The 24,166-nt window shown below is 44.0% G+C and overlaps 1 protein-coding gene across 6 annotated transcripts in view; it reads left to right on the plus strand.

Annotated features, from left to right (window-relative positions):
* The first annotated feature begins 6,719 nt into the window (after window positions 1-6,719).
* Window positions 6,720-24,166, plus strand: part of slc25a16 (solute carrier family 25 member 16) — a 40,316-nt gene continuing 22,869 nt past the window's right edge. For 2 of the 6 annotated variants that reach the window (XM_060925777.1, XM_060925781.1), the window contains exons 1-4: window positions 6,720-7,058; window positions 12,634-12,784; window positions 15,855-15,947; window positions 16,060-16,193. In XM_060925777.1, the coding sequence (XP_060781760.1) occupies window positions 12,679-12,784; window positions 15,855-15,947; window positions 16,060-16,193 (333 nt within the window). In that variant the 5' untranslated portion in view covers window positions 6,720-7,058; window positions 12,634-12,678. Of the gene's footprint in view, window positions 7,319-11,875; window positions 11,997-12,633; window positions 12,785-15,854; window positions 15,948-16,059; window positions 16,194-24,166 lie in introns of those variants that run through there. The other 4 variants (XM_060925778.1, XM_060925779.1, XM_060925780.1 and 1 more) reach the window with 4 other exon arrangements.

Here is a 24,166-nt window from a genome sequence, read left to right on the forward strand (position 1 = left end):
GAAGTAAATAGCAAAATAACCAAACAAATTACTCGTTCCCTCTGTTAAAGTAGACCATTAAAGCGGCTCTAATGTCAGCCCCTTCTTGACTGCCATGTTCAGGTAATGCCTGAAGAGGAGGCTGGATGTTGGCATGTCTGTCTTGGTGCTCCTCAGTGAAATTGTCGCCATGTTCCTCACAGATGTTATGAAGGACACAGCAGGTCAGCGCCATTTTCTTGCACAGTTCCACCTTGCAGTCATTTCTTTTTAATAGGCACCTCCACCGTCCGTTCAATCTCCCAAATGCCATTTCCACAACCGATCGTGCACTGCTGAGTCTGTAATTGTAGGTGTGTTGTTCAGGGGTCAATCTGCCAGTGTCAGAAAAGGGTTTCATCAGCCAGTTCTGCATGGGGTAGGCTGGATCACCTATCAGGTAATAGGTAATGTCCAACCTCACAGCCAGAGATGGTCACTTTGCTTTGACCTAGAAATTCCCCGTCACTTAGGACTTCCCACAAATGTGACTGTTTTAGGACTCTTGCGTCATGCACACTCCCTGGAAAGCCAACACACACATCCCAGCAAAGACCTCTGCCATCTACAACTGCTTGCAGAACAACCGAATGCCATCCTTTCTGGTTGTAGTAGTTTCGGGGATACTCTTCTGGTGCTATAATGGGAATGTGGCTTCCATCTATTGCACCAACACACTGTGGCACTCTCCAATGACTCTGAAGGAGAGCAGCCATTTCCGCTAACCTCTCAGCATCAGGGCATGTAATGTGGGCAGGGAGCAGCACCTTGATGACTGTGTTACAGAAATCCTGAACGCAATTAAAGACAGTGCTCACGCCTACTCCAAAAAGATGGCTGATGGTCCTGTATTCACCGCCAGTGGCCAGCTTCCAGATGGCAATAGCCACCCACTTCTGGTTTGGGACAAACGGTAATTTGTGTTCCTTCTCCCCAAGACATGCCTCACCCGACTGCAGATATACCCAAATGACTCTCGGGACACACAGAGATTCTGCATGAACTGGTGAGAGGTGAAATCAGGAACAATTGTGTCCCACCAGTAGCGAGATCTTGGGTGTGCCCAGACAACATGTGATCTCCGCCTTGCCATCAGTCGCAAGATTACCTGTAAAGAGAAAAATGTATAGGTAAATAAACATGTTGTGTGGAGAGTCATCAATACTCAAACAAATATTCATCATGGTACTTAACCCTTGTGCCTCTTTTTCCCCTTAGATTAGAGTGGGATGTGTATTGAGAAATAAATGTGCATGTGAGTGTTGAAAACATAAGTGTTACATTTACTTGTGGAGTTAATGCATAGCACATTTGCCATACTTTATATTCTATTGAACTTATTATATTTCTATATGTATGAACACAACCCCGGGTCCGGCGAGGGCCTTTCTGTGTGGAGTTTGCATGTTCTCCCTGTGTCCGCGTGGGTTTCCTCCGGGTGCTCCGGTTTCCCCCACAGTCCAAAGACATGCAGGTTAGGTTAACTGGTGACTCTAAATTGACCGTAGGTGTGAATGTGAGTGTGAATGGTTGTCTGTGTCTATGTGTCAGCCCTGTGATGACCTGGCGACTTGTCCAGGGTGTACCCCGCCTTTCGCCCGTAGTCAGCTGGGATAGGCTCCAGCTTGCCTGCGACCCTGTAGAAGGATAAAGCGGCTAGAGATAATGAGATGAGATGAGATGTATGAACACAGTCAAAATAATAAAGAAAATTAACAACTGACAAGCCAAAAATGTCCTTAGTGAGGCATAAGGGTTAAAGAAACGAGGTTAAACATAAATCATTCACTTGTATTTCCATGCAGTTTGTTTACATTCACTTCAGTAAGTTAAGTTCATTACAGAGCTAAGCATCGTCATATCTACCGCTGTGGTAGATATGAGCGGCGACTTAAAAATCGCCAGTAATATGTTTGTGAATTTGTGACGATTCCAGCAGGGACATAACACTGGCTAACATTAGCTCATAACAAAGGCTAACATAACCATCTCACATTCAGTGTAAGTAAGAGTCAAAACATTATTAGGTTATTACCTGTCTCCTAGAACGTAATCGCCGTCCACTCAAAACCTGTCGATCAACACAAACATATTGGAGCTGATCCCAATGAAGCACCGTAAAGCCAGAAGCAGCAGCTGTACAGACACGAAGTCATCCATTATTGTTGTTGCTTCTTCTTCTTCTTCTTCTTCTCCGTGTTGTTGTTGCTGCTGCTTCCTCTTCTCCGTGTCATTGTTGCTTCGATGTTCGCGTCAAGGTTTATGCAAATGCAGCGACGTAACTGCCGTATACAGCGACGTAATGACATGGCTCCCCTTAACACCCCGAGCTATGGAAAAGCAAACTGGTTCTCAGCTGGCTCGCAAGTTGAACGAGTTGTGAACCAGCACCAGCACCGGCCCCGAACCAGCCCTGGAACTGATTTGGTGGAAAAGGGGTATCTGTGTCAGCCCTGTGATGACCTGGCGACTTGTCCAGGGTGTACCCCGCCTCTCGCCCGTAGTCAGCTGGGATAGGCTCCAGCTTGCCTGTGACCCTGTAGAACAGGATAAAGCGGCTAGAGATAATGAGATGAGATGAGATGAGATGAGATGAGATGAGGATACAAATGCACAAGTGTACAAAGTTAGCAAAGGAAATTCTGAATATGATGTCCACAACAGGCAGTTTGAGGTCGAGGCAAGAAAATTGAAAGCCATCAATACATATAGCACAATAACACAATACGGCCATGTATATCCAAATGTACAAAAAAAGTGATGTTATATGAAAAGTGATGTTTGTTGTTATTGTTGTAATATATGCTTTTTATACAGTATCTGATGCATGAAATTCTTTCAGGTTTTCTTGACCTTGACTTGTTGAAACACTGGTACTTTAGACACACCCATAAAAAAGCAAAATGTTTAAACTGTCACTGTAGGTTTTATTTAAACACAGTGATAAGCCAACCTTTGGAATACAACAGAGATTGTAGTAGCCTAAATTATAATATAATTTATGTAATAATTCTGACAATATGATAAAATATGACAAAATATTTGTCAAATATTTCATGAGCAGTGAACTGCAAAGACCAGTAAATCTGCTGGTATTATCAAATTAAAGCAGAATTAAAACCTAAGTTTCTGAGTTACTTTGTTAACATGTCCTGTATATATACTGTATGCTGTGACATACATTTGTTATATTGGATGATTATTATAATTATAATTATTATACAATAAATATTTGTAAACTAGAAAAGCTTGTTCTAGGTTTTCGTAAATAATACTGTATTGTTATTTTACCATTAAATTGCAGTTCAATACTTTAAATTTGTTAAAAGTATGCTTTTGGCCACACCATCATTCCACTGCCGCTTACTGATGACGTAATACTTATGCGACAGAAAAGGTGGTAATGGGCACGTCTCAAATCGGCGTCTTTTTCCGGATGCAGTCAAATCAGGTGTAGGACACTGAAAAGCTTGTTCTAGGTTTTCTGAAATGTAAATATTATCCTCGGGCCATGACATCATATTTTCGATGGGTTGGCTTTAGGTCTCCAATTTGCTAAAACAGGGGTTCTTAAACTTTTTGCAATCATCGACCATACAAACAAACAAATATTTGAACAGAGCACCTTTCCATGACGACATAGATTTATACCTTCTTCTTTTGGCTGCTCCCGATTAGGGGTCGCCACAGCAGATCTTTCGTCTCCATTGCTCCCTGTCTTCTTCATCCTTCTCTACCACACCTGCCACTTTCATGTCCTCTCTCACCACATCCATGTATCTCCTCTTTGGCCTTCCTCGTTTTCGTGTGCCTGGCAGCTCCATCCTCAACATTCTCCTTCCAACATGCTCTGCATCTCTTCTCAGGATGTGCCTGTACCATCTCAGTCTCATCTCTCTTAGCTTAATTCCCAAGCTCTCCACATGTGCTGTCCCTCTGATGTGCTCGTTCCTCATCCTGTCCAACCTCCCATCGCACACCTTAACATCCTCAACTCCGCCACCTCCAACTTTGCCTCCTGCCTCTTCGTTAAGGGTACGGTCTCCAATCCATACATCACAGCTGGTCTCACTACTGTCTCATACATCTTACGTTTCACTTTTGCTGGGACTTTCCTATCACAAATGACTCCCGAAATCCTTCTCCAACTGCTCCACTCTGCCTGCGCTCTCTTTCTCACCTCACTATCGCAGCCCCCATTTTCCTGCACAGTTGACCCCAGGTACTTGAATTCACCAACTTTCTTTACGTCTTCTACTTGCATCTTCACTACACTCTCATCCCCATATATATATATATATATATATATATATATATATATGGGCGGCACGGTGGTGTAGTGGTTATCACCTCACAGCAAGAAGGTTCTGGGTTCGAGCCCAGCGGCCGACGAGGGCCTTTCTGTGTGGAGTTTGCATGTTCTCCCCGTGTCTGCATGGGTTTCCTCCAGGTGCTCCGGTTTCCCCCAAAGACATGCAGGTTAGGCTAATTCTTCTTCTTTTGGCTGTTCCCGATTAGGGGTCGCCACAGCAGATCTTTCGTCTCCATTGCTCTCTGTCTTCCGCATCCTTCTGTACCACACCTGCCACTTTCATGTCCTCTCTCACCACATCCATGTATCTCCTCTTTGGCCTTCCTCATTTTTGTGTGCCTGGCAGCTCCATCCTCAACATTCTCCTTCCAACATGCTCTGCATCTCTTCTCAGGATGTGCCCATACCATCTCAGTCTCATCAGGTTAGGCTAATTGGTGGCTCTAAATTGACCATAGGTGTGAATGTGAGTGTGAATAGTTGTTTGTCTCTGTGTCAGCCCTGCGATAACCTGGTGACTTGTCCAGGGTGTACCCTGCCTCTTGGTCATAGTCAGCTGGGATAGGCTCCAGCTTGCTCGCGACCCTGTAGAACAGGATAAGCGGCTACAGATAATGGATGGATGGATGGATAAATGAGAATGAGATGAGAATGTAGTGAAGATGCATACATAGATTTATATAATGAACACAATCAGACACATTAGGTAAACATATCATATTTATTTATTGGAGCCTATATCCCTACTGTAGAAGAAAGAAGAAACCTTTATTTGTCACATGCGCACTGAAATTCATCCTTTGTATTTAACCCATCTGAAGCAGTGAACACACGCGCGCACACACCCAGAGCAGTGGGCAGCCACACTAGAGCACCCGGGGAGCAGTCAGGGGTCAGGTACCTTGCTCAAGGTCACTTCAGCCCAAGGCCACCCCACGTTAACCTAACTGCATGTCTTTGGACTGTGGGGGAAACCGGAGCACCCGGAGGAAACCCACGCAGATGCGGGGAGAACATGCAAACTCCACACAGAAAGGCCCTCGCCGGCCGCTGGGTTCGAACCCGGAACCTTCTTGCTGTGAGGCGACAGTGCTAACCACTACACCACCGTGCCGTAAACTTTCTGTCCAGAACCCAAACCATTTCCACTGATATAACATATTGAATCACATTTTGTATCATGAAAAGATCTGCACTTCATGATCCTTGCTCTGATATGTGAATCAATTTCCAGTCTTGGTGATTTTAGGACACAATCCACACACAGTGGGCGGCACGGTGGTGTAGTGGTTAGCGCTGTCGCCTCACAGCAAGAAGGTCCGGGTTTGAGCCCCGTGGCCGGCGAGGGCCTTTCTGTGTGGAGTTTGCATGTTCTCCCCGTGTCTGCGTGGGTTTCCTCCGGGTGCTCCGGTTTCCCCCACAGTCCAAAGACATGCAGGTTAGGTTAACTGGTGACTCTAAATTGACCGTAGGTGTGAATGTGAGTGTGAATGGTTGTCTCTGTCTATGTGTCAGCCCTGTGATGACCTGGTGACTTGTCCAGGGTGTACCCTGGCTTTCGCCCGTAGTCAGCTGGGATAGGCTCCAGCTTGCCTGCGACCCTGTAGAACAGGATAAAGCGGCTAGAGATAATGAGATGAGATGATTCCTATATACCAGGGCGGCACAGTGCTCAAACCAACTGTGGGGGAAACCGGAGCGCCCGGAGGAAACCCACACAGACACGGGGAGAACATACAAACTCCACACAGAAAGGCCCTCGCCGGCCACGGGGCTCGAACCCGGACCTTCTTGCTGTGAGGCGACAACGCTAACCACTACACCACTGTGCCGCCCGCATTTGTATCCTGATACAAAAAATCTTGAAACATTTAACATTTCTTTATTCACAATCATTAGGTTTTCATGAAAAACTATTCAAGTGCATCTGATTTTGTACCTCAGGATGCTTGACTGTGTGCCAAAATGGAAACTATAATAATAATAATAATAATAATAGGGCAGCGTGGTGGTGTAATGGTTAGCGCTGTTGCCTCACAGCAAGAAGGTTCTGAGTTCATGGCCGGTGGAGGCCTTTCTGTGTTGAGTTTGTACGTTCTTCCTGTCCAAAGACATACGGTTCGGTTAATATGGGACGGCCTTGGACTGAGGTGCCCTTGAGCAAGGCACCTCATTCCCAACTGCTCCCCGGGCATGGCAGCCCACTGCTCTGGGTATGTATGTGTGTTCACTGCTTCAGATGGGTTAAATGCAGAGAGGGATTTCACAAGTGTGTGATGAATAAAGTTGTTCTTTCTTTCTTTCTTTCTTTCTTTCTTTCAAATCCATCCCTAGATCCCTAGCCTGTAGAAGCAGGGATCGGTTTAAGACACACCCTTTAACGAGCACCAGCAAGAGAGACACGTGCAAAGTTTGTCCCTCACGCCCTGAATTAGGGGTTTGAGGAAATCCTGGTCATCATGATGGTTTAATCTGATCAATACGGTTTACACTGGAACCCATTAACCTTACTGCTTTTGATTCATGATCTGGTATATCATTCCAGAGCTAGCTCGTTTAGCTAATTGTGAAATTTGTCAGGGAAATGGACTAACGGAGATTTCATACGTAGACCACTTGTGATCCGGAACCGCTGGGTGTGTAAACGGTCACACGGAACCGGCGCAAAGTCCACAGAGGAAACACCGGCAGGAGCAAAACCTCGACTGACAGCTGGCATTGGTGTCGGGTAGGATTGCTTGGTACCCGGGGCTTTCTGTCCTTAAACACAACACGTGGTTCCTGCCTGCAGAACTGCAATGATGTTCTCAGTGTTCCACTGAAGATCCGCTCACAGCAGCCATCCTTGGCCTCATGGACCGGTTCTGTTGACAGCTAGTTAGCTAACAGCTCCTGTTTGTGGTGGGCTGGATGAGTGCTTTTCAGAGTGAGATCAGTCACTCTGTAATCCTGTTACAGTAGTGGAAATCACAGTACTGCATTGTTCAAGTGATTATCTTTATTATTAGCATCAGAATCACTTTATTAATCCCCGGAGGGAAATTCAAAATTGCAACCAAGCTCCTGAATCAAGGAAGAAGTAAATATGTCTAAAAATAGAAGATAAAATAGTCCTTAAAAATAAAATAAATTTAAATAAGTTCAAAAACTTAAGTAAAAGCAAAATGAAGTGATTTTATATACAATGATTCCTATATACAGGGGCAGCACGGTGGTGTAGTGGTTAGTGCTGTCGCCTCACAGCAAGAAGGTCTGGGTTCGAGCCCCGTGAGTGTGAATGGTCGTCTGTCTATGTGTCAGCCCTGTGATGACCTGGCGACTTGTCCAGGGTGTACCCCGTCATTCGCCCGTAGTCAGCTGGGATAGGCTCCAGCTTGCCTGCAGAACAGGATAAAGCGGCTAGAGATAATGAGATGAGATGATCCCTATATACAGGGGCGGCACGGTGCTCGAACCAACTGTGGGGGAAACCGGAGCACCCGGAGGAAACCCACACAGACACAGGGAGAACATGCAAACTCCGCACAGAAAGGCTCTCGCCGGCCACAGGGCTCGAACCCGGACTTTCTTGCTGTGAGGCGACAATGCTAACCACTACACCACTGTGCCACCTGCATTTGTATCCTCATCTCATTATCTGTAGCTGCTTTATCTTGTTCTACAGGGTTGCAGGCAAGCTGGAGCCTATCCCAGCTGACTACGGGTGAAAGGCGGGGTACACCCTGGACAAGTCGCCAGGTCATCACAGGGCTGACACACAGACAACCATTCACACTCACATTCACACCTATGGTCAATTTAGAGTCACCAGTTAACCTAACCTGCATGTCTTTGGACTGTGGGGGAAACTGGAGCACCTGGAGGAAACCCACGTGGACACGGGGAGAACATGCAAACTCCACACAGAAAGGCCCTCGCCGGCCACGGGGCTCACACCCGGACCTTCTTGCTGTGAGACGACAATGCTAACCACTGTGCCACCTGCATTTGTATCCTGATACAAAAAATCTTTAAACATTTAGTATTTCTTTATTCACAATCATTAGGTTTTCATGAAAAACTATTCAAGTGCATCTGATTTTGTACCTCAGGATGCTTGACTGTGTGCCAAAATGGAAACTATAATAATAGGGCAACGCGGTGGTGTAGTGGTTAGCACTGTCGCCTCACAGCAAGAAGGTCCGGGTTCGAGCCCCGTGGCCGGCGAGGGCCTTTCTGTGTGGAGTTTGCATGTTCTCCCCGTGTCCACGTGGGTTTCCTCCGGGTGCTCCGTTTTCCCCCACAGTCCAAAGACATGCAGGTTAGGTTAACGGGTGACTCTAAATTGACCGTAGGTGTGAATGTGAGTGTGAATGGTTGTCTGTGTCTGTTTCAGCCCTGTGATGACCTGGCGACTTGTCCAGGGTGTACCCCGCCTTTCGCCCGTAGTCAGCTGGGATAGGCTCCTGCGACCCTGTAGGACAGGATAAAGCGGCTAGAGATAATGAGACGAGGTGATTCCTATATACGGGGCGGCACGGTGCTCAAACCAACTGTGGGGGAAACCGGAGCACCCGGAGGAAACCCACGCGGACACGGGGAGAACATGCAAACTCCGCACAGAAAGGCCCTCGCCGGCCACGGGGCTCGAACCCAGACCTTGCTGTGAGGCGACAGCGCTAACCACTACGCCACTGTGCCGCCTGCATTTGTATCCTGATACAAAAAATCTTGAAACATTTAGCATTTCTTTATTCATAATCATTAGGTTTTCATGAAAAACTATTCAAGTGCATCTGATTTTGTACCTCAGGATGCTTGACTGTGTGCCAAAATGGAAACTATAATAATAATAATAGGGCAGCATGGTGGTGTAGTGGTTAGCGCTGTCGCCTCACAGCAAGAAGGTCCGGGTTTGAGCCCCGTGGCCGGCGAGGGCCTTTCTGTGTGGAGTTTGCATGTTCTCCCCGTGTCCGCGTGGGTTTCCTCCGGGTGCTCCGGTTTCCCCCACAGTCCAAAGACATGCAGGTTAGGTTAACTGGTGACTCTAAATTGACCGTAGGTGTGAATGTGAGTGTGAATGGTTGTCTGTGTCTGTGTGTCAGCCCTGTGATGACCTGGCGACTTGTCCAGGGTGTACCCCGCCTCTTGCCCATAGTCAGCTGGGATAGGCTCCAGCTTGCCTGCGACCCTGTATAAAGCGGCTACAGATAATGAGATGAGAATGATAAGATTCCTATATACATATATTGCACCTGAGTTAAGGATACAGTATACATGCTAAGAAGTGTATCACAGTCATACAGTGGCATTGTACAGCTTGACAGCAACAGGTAGGAATGATTTCTTGTGTCTCTCAGTTGTGCAGCATGGAAGAATCAGCCATTTACTGAATGTGCTTCTGTGGCTGATCAGCTCCTCATGTAGAGGGTGGGAAGGACAGTCTAAGATTGGGTTTTTTTTTTTGTTATTTTGGACAGTGTCCTCTTCTCCAACACCACTGTCAGAGAGTCCAGTTCGGCCTTCCTGATGATCTTATTGAGTCTGTTAGTGTCCTTCACCTTCAAGCCGCTGCCCCAGCAGACGACAGCGTACAGGATGGCGCTGGCCACCACAGACTCATAGAACATCTGCAGCATCGTTCGGCAGATGTTGAAGGACCTTAGCCATCTCAGAAAATGGAGCTGGCTCTGGCCCTTTTTGTATACCGTGTCCACGTTTTTGGACCAGTCCAGTTTATTGTCCAAGTACACCCTCAGGTACTTACATTCCTCCTCCATGTCCACACTGACCCCTTGGATGTTAACAGGATTCACCGGAGCCCTGATTCTCTTCAGATTGACCACCAGTTCTTTCATCTTAATCACGTTGAGACGTAGGTGGTTCTTCCTACTCCACGTGACAAAGTTGTCCACCACCATCCTGTACTCGCTCTCATCACCACCGGTAATACGTCCAACCACTGCAGAGTCATCAGAAAATTTTTGGAGGTGGCAGGTCTCCGTGCAGTAGTTGAAATCAGTGGTGTAGAGAGTGAAAAGGAAAGGAGAAAGGACAGTCCCTTGTGGAGCCCCGGTATTGCTATTATAGACTTCAATAGTTGAATGGGTTTAATCCAAACCTCATAAACAAAATATCATCATTACACACAGTCAAATAATGTTCATGAAATAAACCTGTGCTTGTAGTTCTGGTGATTTTATTTTACAGCTAGAGGCCATTGGTTATGAAACAGTGTGTGAACATTTCACCTTTATATTTATAAAGAGGTGGTGTAGTGGTTGGCACTGTCGGCTTACAACAAGAAGGTTCTGGGTTCAAGCCCAGTGGCCGACGGGGGCCTTTCTGTATGGAGTTTACATGGTGGGTGTGCTCCGGTTTCCCCCAAAGACATGCAGTTTGGTTAACATGGGACGGCCTTGGGCTTGAGTGGCGGCGCACATGTATGCAGCGGCTTTGCTCTCCTATGATGAATAAAATTTTGTTGTACGTTTGTGCAGTGACAATAAAGGCATTCTATTCTATTTTATAAGAACATACATCACTACAATAAGTAAATGTCTTCTTCTTTTGGCTGCTCCTGATTAGGGGTCGCCACAGCGGATCTTTCGTCTCCATTGCTTCCTGTCTTCCTCATCCTTCTCCCACACCTGCCACTTTCAGGTCCTCTCTCACCACATCCATGTATCTCCTCTTTGGCCTTCCTCGTTTTTGTCTGCCTGGCAGCTCCATCCTCAACATTCTCCTTCCAACATGCTCTGCATCTCTTCTCAGGATGTGCCCGTACCATCTCAGTCTCATCTCTCTTATCTCCCTGTCCCTGTCCCTGCAGCGGTTGGAATAAATGTCCTGTTAGTTAGGGAGGGTGGTCCTGATGGTTCTCTCAGCAGAGCAAACCACCCTCCTGAGAGCCAGCTGATCTCTCCTGGTGGAGCTTCCCATCCAGTTAGTGATGCTCCCACTCAGGACACTCTCAATAGTGCAGGAGTAAAAGTTCCTTAGTACCTTGAGTGGGAGTTTGAAGTCCTTCAGTCTCCTTAAAAAGTAGAGGCACTGGCAGCCTTTCTTAACCAGAGTGTTGGTATGACAGGACCAAGAGAGGTCCTGTGAGATGTGGACACCCAGGTGTTTGAAATTGTCCACTCTCTCTACCTGGGCCCCGTTGATGCAGATGGGTTGGAGGTCTCTCTGCTGCTTCCTGCTGAAGTCCACTATCAGCTCCTTCGTTTTGCTGGTCTTGAGTGTGAGGTTGTTCTCCTCACTCCAGTCTGCGAGATATTTAATCTCGGTCCAGTAGGCAGACTCATCGTTATTGGAGATGAGGCCCACCACAACTGTATCATCAGCAAACTTAATGATGGTGTTGGAGTCTGAAGTGGCCTTACAGTATACATGCATTTCTTTCTTAATGCTGGGATCAGACGACACGATATTTTTGTCTTTCATGATGGTCATTAGGTCAGATGAGGCCACACATTCTAGTACTATAAAGATTAGAAGATATTGCCATAAATTCTTACTGTGTCTTGGTCAAGAGACCAAAGTAACACTACAAGTTTGATCCCAACCAATCATCGGGGAGGAAGGTCAAGGAATTGTCAATCATGGCTCGATTTTCAATCCTCCCTGCTCTTCTCTTCCAGCAAGTGAATGTTTATTATTAAAACAGAGAAAATGCAGTGAGAAGGTATGTTCTAACATCTATGTAGGTAACACTAGGACACAAATCCACATCAATCATTTCGAGGAATTTTTTGGACAGATCATAACTGCTAATAAACTCTAATTTCCGCGTATATCTATCCTTTGCTTCTTTCTGACTAAGATTATCCAAGTAATCTGGTAGTAAAGCTTTTTTAGCTGTAGTTTTCTTCGAAATACAGATGTCTGACATCTTCAATATCACTTGTCTTCAGTATGTAAACAAAGTTCTCTTGACCCCCAGGACAAGGGTAGCAAAGGTTGCTAACGTGAGTGTGATGTAAGTGCAAGGGGTCTATCAGGAGATATGTCGTAAGATCTGTCAAAGTAGGTGAGAAATTTAAAAATTCTGACTTTAGACTTTTCCAATGTCGGGGCCACTTTTTGTCCCAGACTCCACATTACTGTTCTTTATGTCGCACTACAAGGTCTGTTAGTCATGCCAATGTTCATATTTGGGCCTGACTCTGGAAATTTGCCTGTCGTGATAAAATTGTGTCAAAATTGGAATGAATTCATGTACTCTGATCCTGGCATAAATGTTAATGTATTCTCCTTATTCTCTTATCGACTTATTCTTCTGATTCTTATGTTAAATGTTTTTTTTGTTCTGCATGTTTTAGATTGTGTTGAAGACATGCCTATGTTTGAGTGCTGATCCACACAGTATGACAACCGAGGCGTCTGTTTCCTCCGCTAGTCGGTCTCAGATTGCAGGAGGAAGCACTGTGCAAAGGGACTACTACTACTTCCTCCGCTCCTTCGTAGCAGGAGGTAAAGCTGATCAATATATTTTGTAGTTGAATAAGTTATACATTACATTACATGGCATTTAGCAGACACTCTTATCCACAACGATGTACAACGAGTGCAAAAGTCAGGTACACAAAGTGCTGAACTTCTAGGTAAGAAAGTTAGTGTCAACTGAACAAGTGACAGCAAAACCTAGTGTAATATTCTGTTGAAGTACCAATACTCAAACAGCCAAGGAAATAAACCAACCATATAAAGTACAACTAAATAGAGAACTCGAACGGCTAACCCAGGGCTAGACAGTATACAGCCTGGGTTGGTCTAGACCAGGGCTTTTCAAAGTGTGGGGCGCGCCTCCCCTGGGGGGCGCCAGAGTTCTTCGGGGGGGCGCAACATGAGGAAAAATAAACCAGAATAAGTTACTGTTGCGGACGTTTAGCAAACTTCAGCTAGCCTTTACCAGAGACAAAATGGATCGATTTTTAGTACCTAAAGCTACAGTGAGTGAGGAGACAGAGTCTGGGCCAAGCAAAAAAAACAGAGCCTCCAGGATGCTGCGATTTGCAACTTCAACGCAAATTCAACCAATCCCCGCGAATTCAGGGCGGTGTTGCAATTATATCCAATCACCGCAACTTTCCCGCAAATTTCACCAATCGTTGGCGTCGTCTTGAGGTGACGTCAACACACTACCTTCCGCCTTACTTCCGTGTATACGTTCAAGAGAAGCAGCATGCGCGCAGTGTTGCCAGATTGGGCGGTTTCAAGTGCATTTTGGCGGATTTTGACATATTTTGGACTGGAAAACGTCAGCAGTATTTGGCAACACTGCATGTGCGAGTCAGTGTTTTATGTAGGCTTAAATTCTGTTACTGAAAGTGTGTTATGTTTACAGTGAAGGACTGTGCGCACTTTACATTATTTTTTTACTTAATACAAGAAATTAATGGATGCCAACATTTTTGCCAAAATGGTATTTTATTTTCCATTGTTTAGGCAGCTTCAGCATCATACTGTGAGATTCTGTTCAAATTGTTCTTTTTCTTCTATGAAGCCTGAGCCATTTATTTTATTAGTTTATAATTATTGTTTAATTTAGTCTTCAGGAGAGACTGCCTGCACACAGTACTAGTATTAATAGTTTTTTTTTCTTGCATGAAAGCTGAGGCATTTATATTATATTTTAAGGTAACTTCATGTTGTGCTGTGAGGTTCTCTGCACTTTAACTTTTGAACCAACAGGTGCATTTGGATAAGTAAAGCCTATTTTTCTGCATTTTTGTAGTCCTGGTAATCTTTTATATTGGTAAAGATGTTTATAGGACCTTTTCTCAGTGTCTTTGTTTTTTTAATCAATAGTTTTTCAGTAATAACTTAATATTTAACATATCATTCAATTTTAATCACAAAAAGAGAAAATCGCAACAATTTCTTGCAACTTTCACTTCCTCCCGCAATGTAATCGCAACAAAAACCTAAAAAACACCTCAACTTTCATCGCAATTTTTTGGAAACCCCCACAACATCAGACATTTTAGCCCGCAACAATCACAAAAAAGGCCCGTGAAATCCTGGGGGGGACTGAAAAAAGAAGGAAGTATGACCACGTTTATTTAAAGTTTGGATTTTCATGGACTGGATCTGAAGATGCTCCACTGCCACAGTGTGTTGTCTGCCAAGAGGTGCTAGCTAACGATGCTATGAGATGTTTAAAATGTGTAAAACAAGATGTTTTAAAAAGCACAGATGTTTAAAATGTGAAAAATGAAAAAAATAAAAATGTGTACAACAACCATTTTCTAAAAATACGAATGGAACATTAAGTATAGCAACAACAAAAATTGTAAGGGGGGGGGCGCTGTTGTTTATTTGCTCTCCGAGGGGGGGCTGACTCTCCCACACTTTGAAAACCCCTGGTCTAGACCGAAATGCAGTTACGCAGTGGGCAGGGAAGAAGGGGAGAGGTGCAGCCTGAAGAGTCTTCAGTCTGCGCTTGAAGGTGGTCAGGGAGTCAGCAGTTCTGACCTCAGTGGGTAGGTCATTCCACCAACAGGGAGCCAGGACAGATAACAGTCTTGAGCGGGCTGGGCAGGAGCGAAGAGGAGGAGGGGCCAGGCGACCAGTAGTAGTGGAGCATAGAGATCTGGCTGGCGTATGGGGCAGATCAGACTCTGGAGGTATGCTGGCCCTCACCCCTTGACAGCCTGGTAAGCTAGCACCGATGTCTTAAATTTGATACGAGCTGCGATAGGTAGCCAGTGCAGGTTGGCAAGCAGAGGGGTGACATGGGAAGAACGAGGGAGGTTGTAGATCAGGCAAGTTGTAGCGTTTTGGATGAGCTGCAGGGGTCTGATGGCAGAAGCTGGAAGGCCAGCAAGGAGAGAGTTACAGTAGTCCAAGTAGGAGAGGATCAGTGTACTGTATTTGATGCAAGAGAAGCAGCATTGTGTATTCAGTAGAGTGCAACATGGTGAGCTCTCATTGTGTAAGGCTTTATAACATGGAGACATTTCAAGAAAAAGAAGAAGCCTTTATTTGTCACTTGTATATTACAGCACAGCGAAATTAATTTTTCCTGCCAGCTTGTTAGGAAGTAGGGTTAGAGCACAGGGTCAGCCATGGAGTAGAGAGGGTTAAGGGCCTTGCTCAAGGTGGTGCTGGGACTTGAAACCGCAACCTTCAGATTAGTAACCCAGAGCCTGAACCTGCTGAGTCACCACTGCCCAGTAATAGTGTAATGATGTTGCTGCACATTGTGATTACAACATGATTTGCAACATTAATACTCCTTTGTGATTGGAACATCTGTGCATTGGTGCATATCCGAAAAATTGTGACTTGGTAGAAGGCTAATGAGCAGATTTCAGGTTTATGTGATCTAGTAATATTTCAAAGGCGATATAGACGTGTTGGCCTGTCTTTCCTGCCCGTAAAAGTTAGCTTGTGCAATGTTTCATTGTTTGATTTAGATTAGGACTACCCACTAAGAGTGGCTTTGTTTTTAGCTGAGAAGATGACTCTTGCTTTGACAGTGACAATTATACAGCTGGTTCCTTCACACGACCTTTAACCTTTTTTTTTTTTTTAATAGGTGTAGCAGGATGCTGTGCCAAAACCACTATTGCACCTCTAGACAGAGTAAAAATTTTACTTCAAGCTCATAATCCTCATTACAAACACTTGGGTAAGTTTATTGAAAATTAGAGCAATGTTATAGTTTTATTTGGAGTATAAGGATTGTAAGGGTAAACCAGTCTGATATCAAACTACCCAGTTTGTCCTTGTTTGCTTTGTAGGAGTGTTTGCTACACTCAGGGCTGTACCAAAAAAAGAGGGCTTCCTCGGGCTGTATAAAGGAAATGGGGCCATGATGGTCAGGATCTTTCCATACGGAGCAATTCAGTTTATGGCCTTTGACAACTATAAAAAGGTACTTCATATTATTCGTGTGTGTGTGTATGTATATATACAGGGTGTCCGCGGGGTTTTAAAAAGTATTAAAAAGTGATAAATCAAAAACGCAAAATTTAATGGCCTTAAAAAGTGATAAATTTCGTCAAAAGGTATTATTTTTAAAGAATAGGTATTATTTTTTTCTTTTGGACAATGACTGGTTTCATTTTGATGAAATAGGCAAAATAAAATAAATCCTTTCTTGCTTGCGCCGCTACTTCAAAAATGAATGTGTGATATGAACTTGATATTGACGTCATATCAATGCATTGTATTCATTGGTCGATAGAAATCTGAAATCGTCTGTGTGCGCATAGCTAAGTCCAAGTGGAGACGGAAAGCAGTGCTAAGTGAACCAGTATCTCTTCATCGAATTCTAGCGGGTGGCAAAAAGTTTAGAAATGGGGAAATGTAAGTTTTCCCGATCCTGGCTCCGGGATCCAAGCTTTCAAGCTTGGATAAGGCCTGTCGTCGGGAACGACAGGCAGGCATACTGTAAAGTATGCCTCAAAATCATTAATATTAATTGGATGGGGGCTAATGCGCTCAGGTCGCACATGAAGTCGGAGAAACACGTCAGGGGAATGCGCGGTCGTGGGCAGCAAGAGTCTATCACCTCGACAGCTAGCACTAGTGCTATACCAACGGCCACACCACCGCAGCTGCACAAGCAGACCAGACCCGTGGACCCGACTCAAGACTTGAAGATTGTGCTGGGAGGCAATACCACGCTTCGGGCGGAGACTCTGTGGTGCCTTAACACGGCTTCAAAGCACCAGTCTCTGAACTCGAACCAGGGAATAGGGGAGCTTGAGGTCATATTAATAATTCACACTGGAAAAAGAGACCATTGTTCTTAAGAAAACAAAACGTTATAAGTATGAAAAAATAATTAACCACCAAACACAACAATAATTTCCATACATGGTATATATCAGTTACACACTTTATAAAGGTAAAACGAAGGGTTTTATTTTTCAAATAAAGAAGTTTGGTGGCATTTTCTACTCCGTCCGCCATGTTTCTAAACGGTATTTTTTTTTTGTCTACGCACGTGTAACAGAAAGGGCTTTCCGTTATGATGTCTGTCTCCACCTGCGTGCGTTTGCGCTGCCCCTTGTTAATTTGGTGATTGACACTTCAGCTGCACCCGGTTAACTGCGGTCAGCGCAAACGCACGCAGGTGGAGACAGACATCATAACGGAAAGCCTTTTCTGTTACACACGCTTTATTCACTTGGCCAATTTGTTAGACTTAGAGTTTTCGGCTCTTTAAACGGAAAAGCGGAGTTTACGGGGATATTTTTCTTACGCGCCCGAAACGGATGGATTTGAAATGTAAACAAGAACAGTGCCTGGTTTTCTCGGGTTTCTATAATGACGTACGTCATTCCGCAGCTATTTGAGTTGATGACAACATTTTTGTCTGCTTGTTTTTTTTTTTTAATCAAATGCTGTATAGAATAGATTCAACTAGTTGACTCTAGTTGACTCTAGACCTAGTAGTATTTGTAGCTGTCGCCGAATGGTTGGAAGTCAGTCTTCAAGAAGGTTGTAAGTTTAAATCCAGTACCATTCCATCACTTAAATGAAGCAAACCACCCCACCTCACATTGTTACTGTAACTAATGCCCTGTTGCGAAATATGCAACCGAGTCTCCTGGATAATGGTAATGATGTAAGTAAGTGTTGGATGACAAAATCTGTGCATGTCACAAAATCTTTCTGATTGATACTTGGTGCAATTCGATGTCGTGGTGGTTGTAAAAAAATCTGAAGGTAGTAAAAAAAGGTATTAAATGGTAGTAAATTGACTCAAAGATTGGTGTATATACCCTGATATATATAATATATATGTGTGTGTGTGTGTGTGTGTGTGTGTGTGTGTGTGTGTGTATATATATATATATATATATATATATATATATATATATATGGGTGGCACGGTGGTGTAGTGGTTAGCGCTGTCACCTCACAGCAAGAAGGTCCTGGGTTCGAGCCCCGGGGCCGGCGAGGGCCTTTCTGTGTGGAGTTTGCATGTTCTCCCCGTGTCCACGTGGGTTTCCTCCGGGTGCTCCGGTTTCCCCCACAGTCCAAAGACATGCAGGTTAGGTTAACTGGTGACTCTAAATTGACCGTAGGTGTGAATGTGAGTGTGGATGGTTGTTTGTGTCTGTGTCAGCCCTGTGATGACCTGGCGACTTGTCCAGGGTGTACCCCGCCTTTCGCCCGTAGTCAGCTGGGATAGGCTCCAGCTTGCCTGCGACCCTGTAGAAGGATAAAGTGGCTAGAGATAATGAGATGAGATATATATATATATATATATATATATATATATATCAGTGGCGGCTGGCTTTTGTAAAAGTGAGGGAGGAAGGAATGCTTGGTTGAAGGTCACGGGCCCCAATGCGACCGCACCTGCTGGACCGGCTATAGTTACACGCACAGGTTGAGTTGATAATAGTTTTTCCTGAATAATTCATTAACATCCTTTCCACGGTGTCAAACAACTGGCAACAGTCAACAAGTAAAAGAACAACAATAACATTATTTCACAACTATTTACATGGGATATAGCCGTGTTTAAGACAAACATTGATGTTAAGGAATGATTCAGGCCAACTGATTGAGGCTCCCTATTTATATATCAAGTCAATTCTCCGTGCTGTCTGATTTGCAAATCTATCTGTGACCTGATCGTACCACGCTGGATCTTTTTGGAGTGTCTTGAGAATCTTTTTTTCAATTGAAATAATGGCCAGATGTTTTAATCTCTCCTGCCCCATTGCGTTGCGTGTGTACGTTTTAATTCTCTTGAGGCACGAAAAACTCCTTTCAACCCCTGCAGAGGTTGCGCCAATTGTTCCAATCAGGGACATGAGCCTGTACAACTGTGGCATCGCCCCATCAAGACCGCTGGACTTCATGAAGCCAAGGGCATCGCAAAGTTTTCTTGATGAATTTATTTCTGCATTGTGATAAAAATGCTGCAGTTCGATTCTCAGCTTTTCTTGATCAAAAAGGTGGCCATATGTCTCCATCAAATTTGACAGTAGCTGCGTAGGAAATGATATTTTGAACGAGTCGAATTTCGCCGCATCCAAAAGCTCCATGAAGCGCAAGCAGTCGAGGTGTTGAAAGCGCTGAGTTATTTGAGTGCGCAAGTTGTCGTGGATGGAATCATAAAGTGCTCTGTAGGACTGACAGGGATTAAGCAGCCTTCTTTTGACCCTGTGAGACAAGTCAGGGTCTTCTGTTAGAGAGGCAGCCCTGGCGTAGATTTTGTCAAAGGCGCTCTGTACTTTTAGCTCATCCAATATTTGCAGGAGATTCTCTATTCGCCGTTTGCAAAAGGCGACATCCATGGATTTGTGCTGCAAGATGTCAAACACCACGTCAGTGTGCGAAAACAACTGCTCAAAAGTGAAGAGTAAAAACGCAAATTCAAACTCTTGCATTTTCGACCTCAAACCATCAGCTAAACGTATTGTCTCATCATCCATCATTGGGCGCTCAGTAATGTTCTCGAAAATCTGAAGTAGTTCGTCATAATTTGAAGCAACCGTGTTCACGACCCTAGAGGAAAAGTTCCAGCGAGTGGGAGCGCTCCGGGGAATGCGGGCGCAACTGAACTCCTCGAGTAAAGAAACCCTCTTGCTGGACTTGGAGAAAAAAGACGTGAAGCCACCCAAGTGAGCAAAGAAGTATTTTGCTTGGGGAATGGTCTTAACACCCTGACTTAAAACTAGGTTTAAGCGATGTGCATAGCAGTGGACAAATGTTGCACAGGGAGCCAATTCTCTCACTTTAGCCTGAAGGCCATTCAAGTCCGAGGCCATGACCGCGGCACCATCGTAAGTCTGAGCGACAAGTTTATCCTTGAAATTGAAACCTGACAACTCAGTCTGCACGAAATCGAACAAGGATTGTGCACTGCGACCACTGGACACATCAAAAAATCCTAGAAAGCGTTCCTGAATTGTACCTTGATTATCGACATAGCGCAAGATGACAGACAGCTGTGAATGACAGCTTATGTCTGTGGTCTCGTCGATTTGCCACGAGAAGAAGGGTGCCGTGTTAAGTTGCTTTTGGATTTCTGAATTAATTGAACCAGCTATAGCGGATATTAGATCATTCTGGATTGTTTTTGACATGCCTGTGAAGACAGTCGAACTTTCCAGATGCTCTGCCAGAACACGATCATAGCGAGCAATAACCTCCGCTAGCTCCCTGTAATTGCCCTTATTGTCCGAATTCCCCCCTTCTTCATGTCCCCTCAGTGACAACTCTTGCATGCCTAGGTAGGCTGTTGCATCTATCAGACGTTTTAATACCTCTCTATTGCGACTCACTTTAGCATTGTGCTGCTGGATTTGCAGCCGCACACCCTCGTCTACCACCCTATCTATTGGCATGGTGCCTAGTAAGGACAGTCGGATAGCAGCACCAACGTGGTCTTGACACTTCTCATGGCGTTTGGTTGCCCTATCTAGATTTTTTAAATCATTGAAACCATGAACACTCCACGCTTGTGATTTGGCATTGTTCATTAGCAAACAGGGCCAGCAATATAATCGATGGGTGGTAACGCTACCAGTGAGCCATGTGTACCTAGCAAACCATGTAGCATTCACTGTACTGCCTTTGCCATTGGGTTTTGTGATTTCGATTTTAGGGGTTGGTCTACCTGCTGCTTTGATGGCTAATTTTTCACTGTAGCTCAGCCCATGGAAGGGTTTTGCAAGCAAAACATTCACCACGTCCTCTGTTTCCATTACTTTATTCGTAGGATATCTATAACATAGTCAATCCACTTCCACCTCGCCGTTCTCACTCTGACTGCCGAAGTGCCCGAGTCACTGGATCTAGAAGTTAAGTTTGATAAGATAACCCCTCCCCCCAGGCAGCTAAGGCCTCTACTTATTGGTTCATTGTGCAACTAGGGCTGCAGCCTATTGGTTGATATTTTGTAGCACTTGTCAGATCTCTTAGCTAGTCCCACCCTCTTAGAGGAGGATTTTCCTCCTCTCTCTCATTGAAGTCTATGTTAACCACGAGCCGCCAGTGCCGGAGACTGTTTGAATCGGAGTGAATGGGAGCCGAAGGGAGGAAGATCCTCCGTGCAGTAATTTCTAATAGCGAGCGATAGGGGGTGCTAATGTAATTTCACCCAGAGAAACAAATATAATGTACATGTCGTATTTGGCAATAAAATAGTAATATTCAAGGACAGCAATTCATTAAATTGGTCAAGACAATTTCAACTTTTTATTCTTAGAATTTTTAAGGAGGATCTTCCTCCCTCTCCTCACTGGAGAAGCCACCTGTGATATATATATATATCACACGTGTGTGTGTGTATATATATATATATATATATATATATATATATATATATATATATAAAATATAAGGTCTACAGTTACAGTGGATATAAAAAGTGTACACACCCCATTAAAATGATAGTTTTTTTCTGATGTAAAAAATGAGACCACAATAAATAATTTCAAAACTTTTCCCACCTTTAATGTGACCTATAACCTGTACAATTCAATTGAAAAACACACAAATCTGTTAGGGGGAAAAATATATTAAAAACGTACAATAAGCTGGTTGCATAAGTGTGCACACCCTTAAACTAATACTTTGTTGAAGCACCTTTTGATTTAATTACAGCATTCAGTCTTTTTGGGTTCACACCTGCCATCAGTTAAAATGACTAGTCATGAAAGTGTTCCGGAATTCCAGGTTTTTAGATTTTCCGCTGGATTTTTTTCTGCTAATGACCCGGAAATCTGGATATTTGACAAAACTCTTGAAAACCTCCAGTTTTCCGAATGGAGAAATTTTATTTTTCGGATTTTTCGCATTCCTAGACGCGGCGTAATACTTCGCATCGTCCTTGCATGGGCGCAGTCCTTAAATAGCCCAAACATAGTTCACTGATTAAAGACAGATGTTCTTTGTTAACGGCGCGCGTGCCGGAGCTCATTAGGTGCGTGCGCCCAAGGTGCGCCTTCAGGTGCATGAGCTAAGGCATGCAGGACTGACAACGTTCTGCGCAAGCGCAACACAATCGCATGAGAAAGCATGTTCAAGCTGCCAGTGTAGCTGCAGTCTTTAGTTGCGAATTACAAGTATTTTCTCTTGTGTTAATAATTCGCCGTATCAAAACAAGCAAAACTTTCCTCCTTCTTTCGACGTGAAGAGAGGTCAGATATATATATACAGTGGTGCTTGAAAGTTTGTGAACCCTTTAGAATTTTCTATATTTCTGCATAAATATGACCTAAAACATCATCAGATTTTCACACAAGTCCTAAAAGTAGATAAAGAGAACCCAGTTAAACAAATGAGACAAAAATATTATACTTGGTCATTTATTTATTGAAGAAAATGATCCAATATTACATATCTGTGAGTGGCAAAAGTATGTGAACCTTTGCTTTCAGTATCTGGTGTGACCCCCTTGTGCAGCAATAACTGCAACTAAACGTTTCTGGTAACTCTTGATCAGTCCTGGAAATCAGCTTGGAGGAATTTTAGCCCGTTCCTCCGTACAGAACAGCTTCAACTCTGGGATGTTGTGGGTTTCCTCACATGAACTGCTCGCTTCAGGTTCTTCCACAACATTTCCATTGGATTAAAGTCAGGACTTTGACTTGGCCATTACAGAACATTAACTTTATTCTTCTTTAACCATTCTTTGGTAGAGCGACTTGTGTGCTTAGGGTCGTTGTCTTGCTGCATGACCCACCTTCTCTTGAGATTCAGTTCATGGACAGATGTCCTGACATTTTCCTTTAGAATTCGCTGGTATAATTCAGAATTCATTGTTCCATCAATGATGGCAAGCCGTCCTGGCCCAGATGCAGCAAATCAGGCCCAAACCATGATACTACCACCACCATGTTTCACAGATGGGATAAGGTTCTTATGCTGGAATGCAGTGTTTTCCTTTCTCCAAACATAACGCTTCTCATTTAAACCAAAAAGTTCTATTTTGGTCTCATCCGTCCACAAAACATTTTTCCAATAGCCTTCTGGCTTGTCCACGTGATCTTTAGCAAACTGCAGATGAGCAGAAATGTTCTTTTTGGAGAGCAGTGGCTTTCTCCTTGCAACCCTGCCATGCACACCATTATTGTTCAGTGTTCTCCTGATGGTGGCCTCATGAACATTAACATTAGCCAATGTGAGAGAGGCCTTCAGTTGCTTAGAAGTTACCCTGGGGTCCTTTGTGACCTCGCTGACTATTACATGCCTTGCTCTTGAAGTGATCTTTGTTGGTTGACCACTCCTGGGGAGGGTAACAATGGTCTTGAATTTCCTCCATTTGTACACAATCTGTCTGACTGTGGATTGGTGGAGTCCAAACTCTTTAGAGATGGTTTTGTAACATTTTCCAGCCTGATGAGCATCAACAACACTTTTTCTGAGGTCCTCAGAAATCTCCTTTGTTTGTGCCATGATACACTTCCACAAACATGTGTTGTGAAGATCAGGCTTTGATAGATACCTGTTCTTTAAATAAAACAGGGTGCCCACTCACACCTGATTGTCATCCCATTGATTGAAAACACCTGACTCTAATTTCACCTTCAAATTAACTGCTAATCCTAGAGGTTCACATACTTTTGCCACTCACAGATATGTAATATTGGATCATTTTCCTCAATAAATAAATGACCAAGTATAATATTTTTGTCTCATTTGTTTAACTGGGTTCTCTTTATCTACTTTTAGGACTTGTGTGAAAATCTGATGATATTTTAGGTCATATTTATGCAGAAATATAGAAAATTCTAAAGGGTTCACAAACTTTAAAGCACCACTGTGTGTGTGTGTGTGTGTGTGTGTGTGTGTGTGTGTATATGTATGTATGTATGTATGTATGTATGTATATATATATATATATATATATATATATATATATATATATTTTCC

This window comes from Neoarius graeffei, chromosome 7 (genome assembly GCF_027579695.1).
Source record: "Neoarius graeffei isolate fNeoGra1 chromosome 7, fNeoGra1.pri, whole genome shotgun sequence".
Lineage (NCBI taxonomy): Eukaryota > Metazoa > Chordata > Actinopteri > Siluriformes > Ariidae > Neoarius > Neoarius graeffei.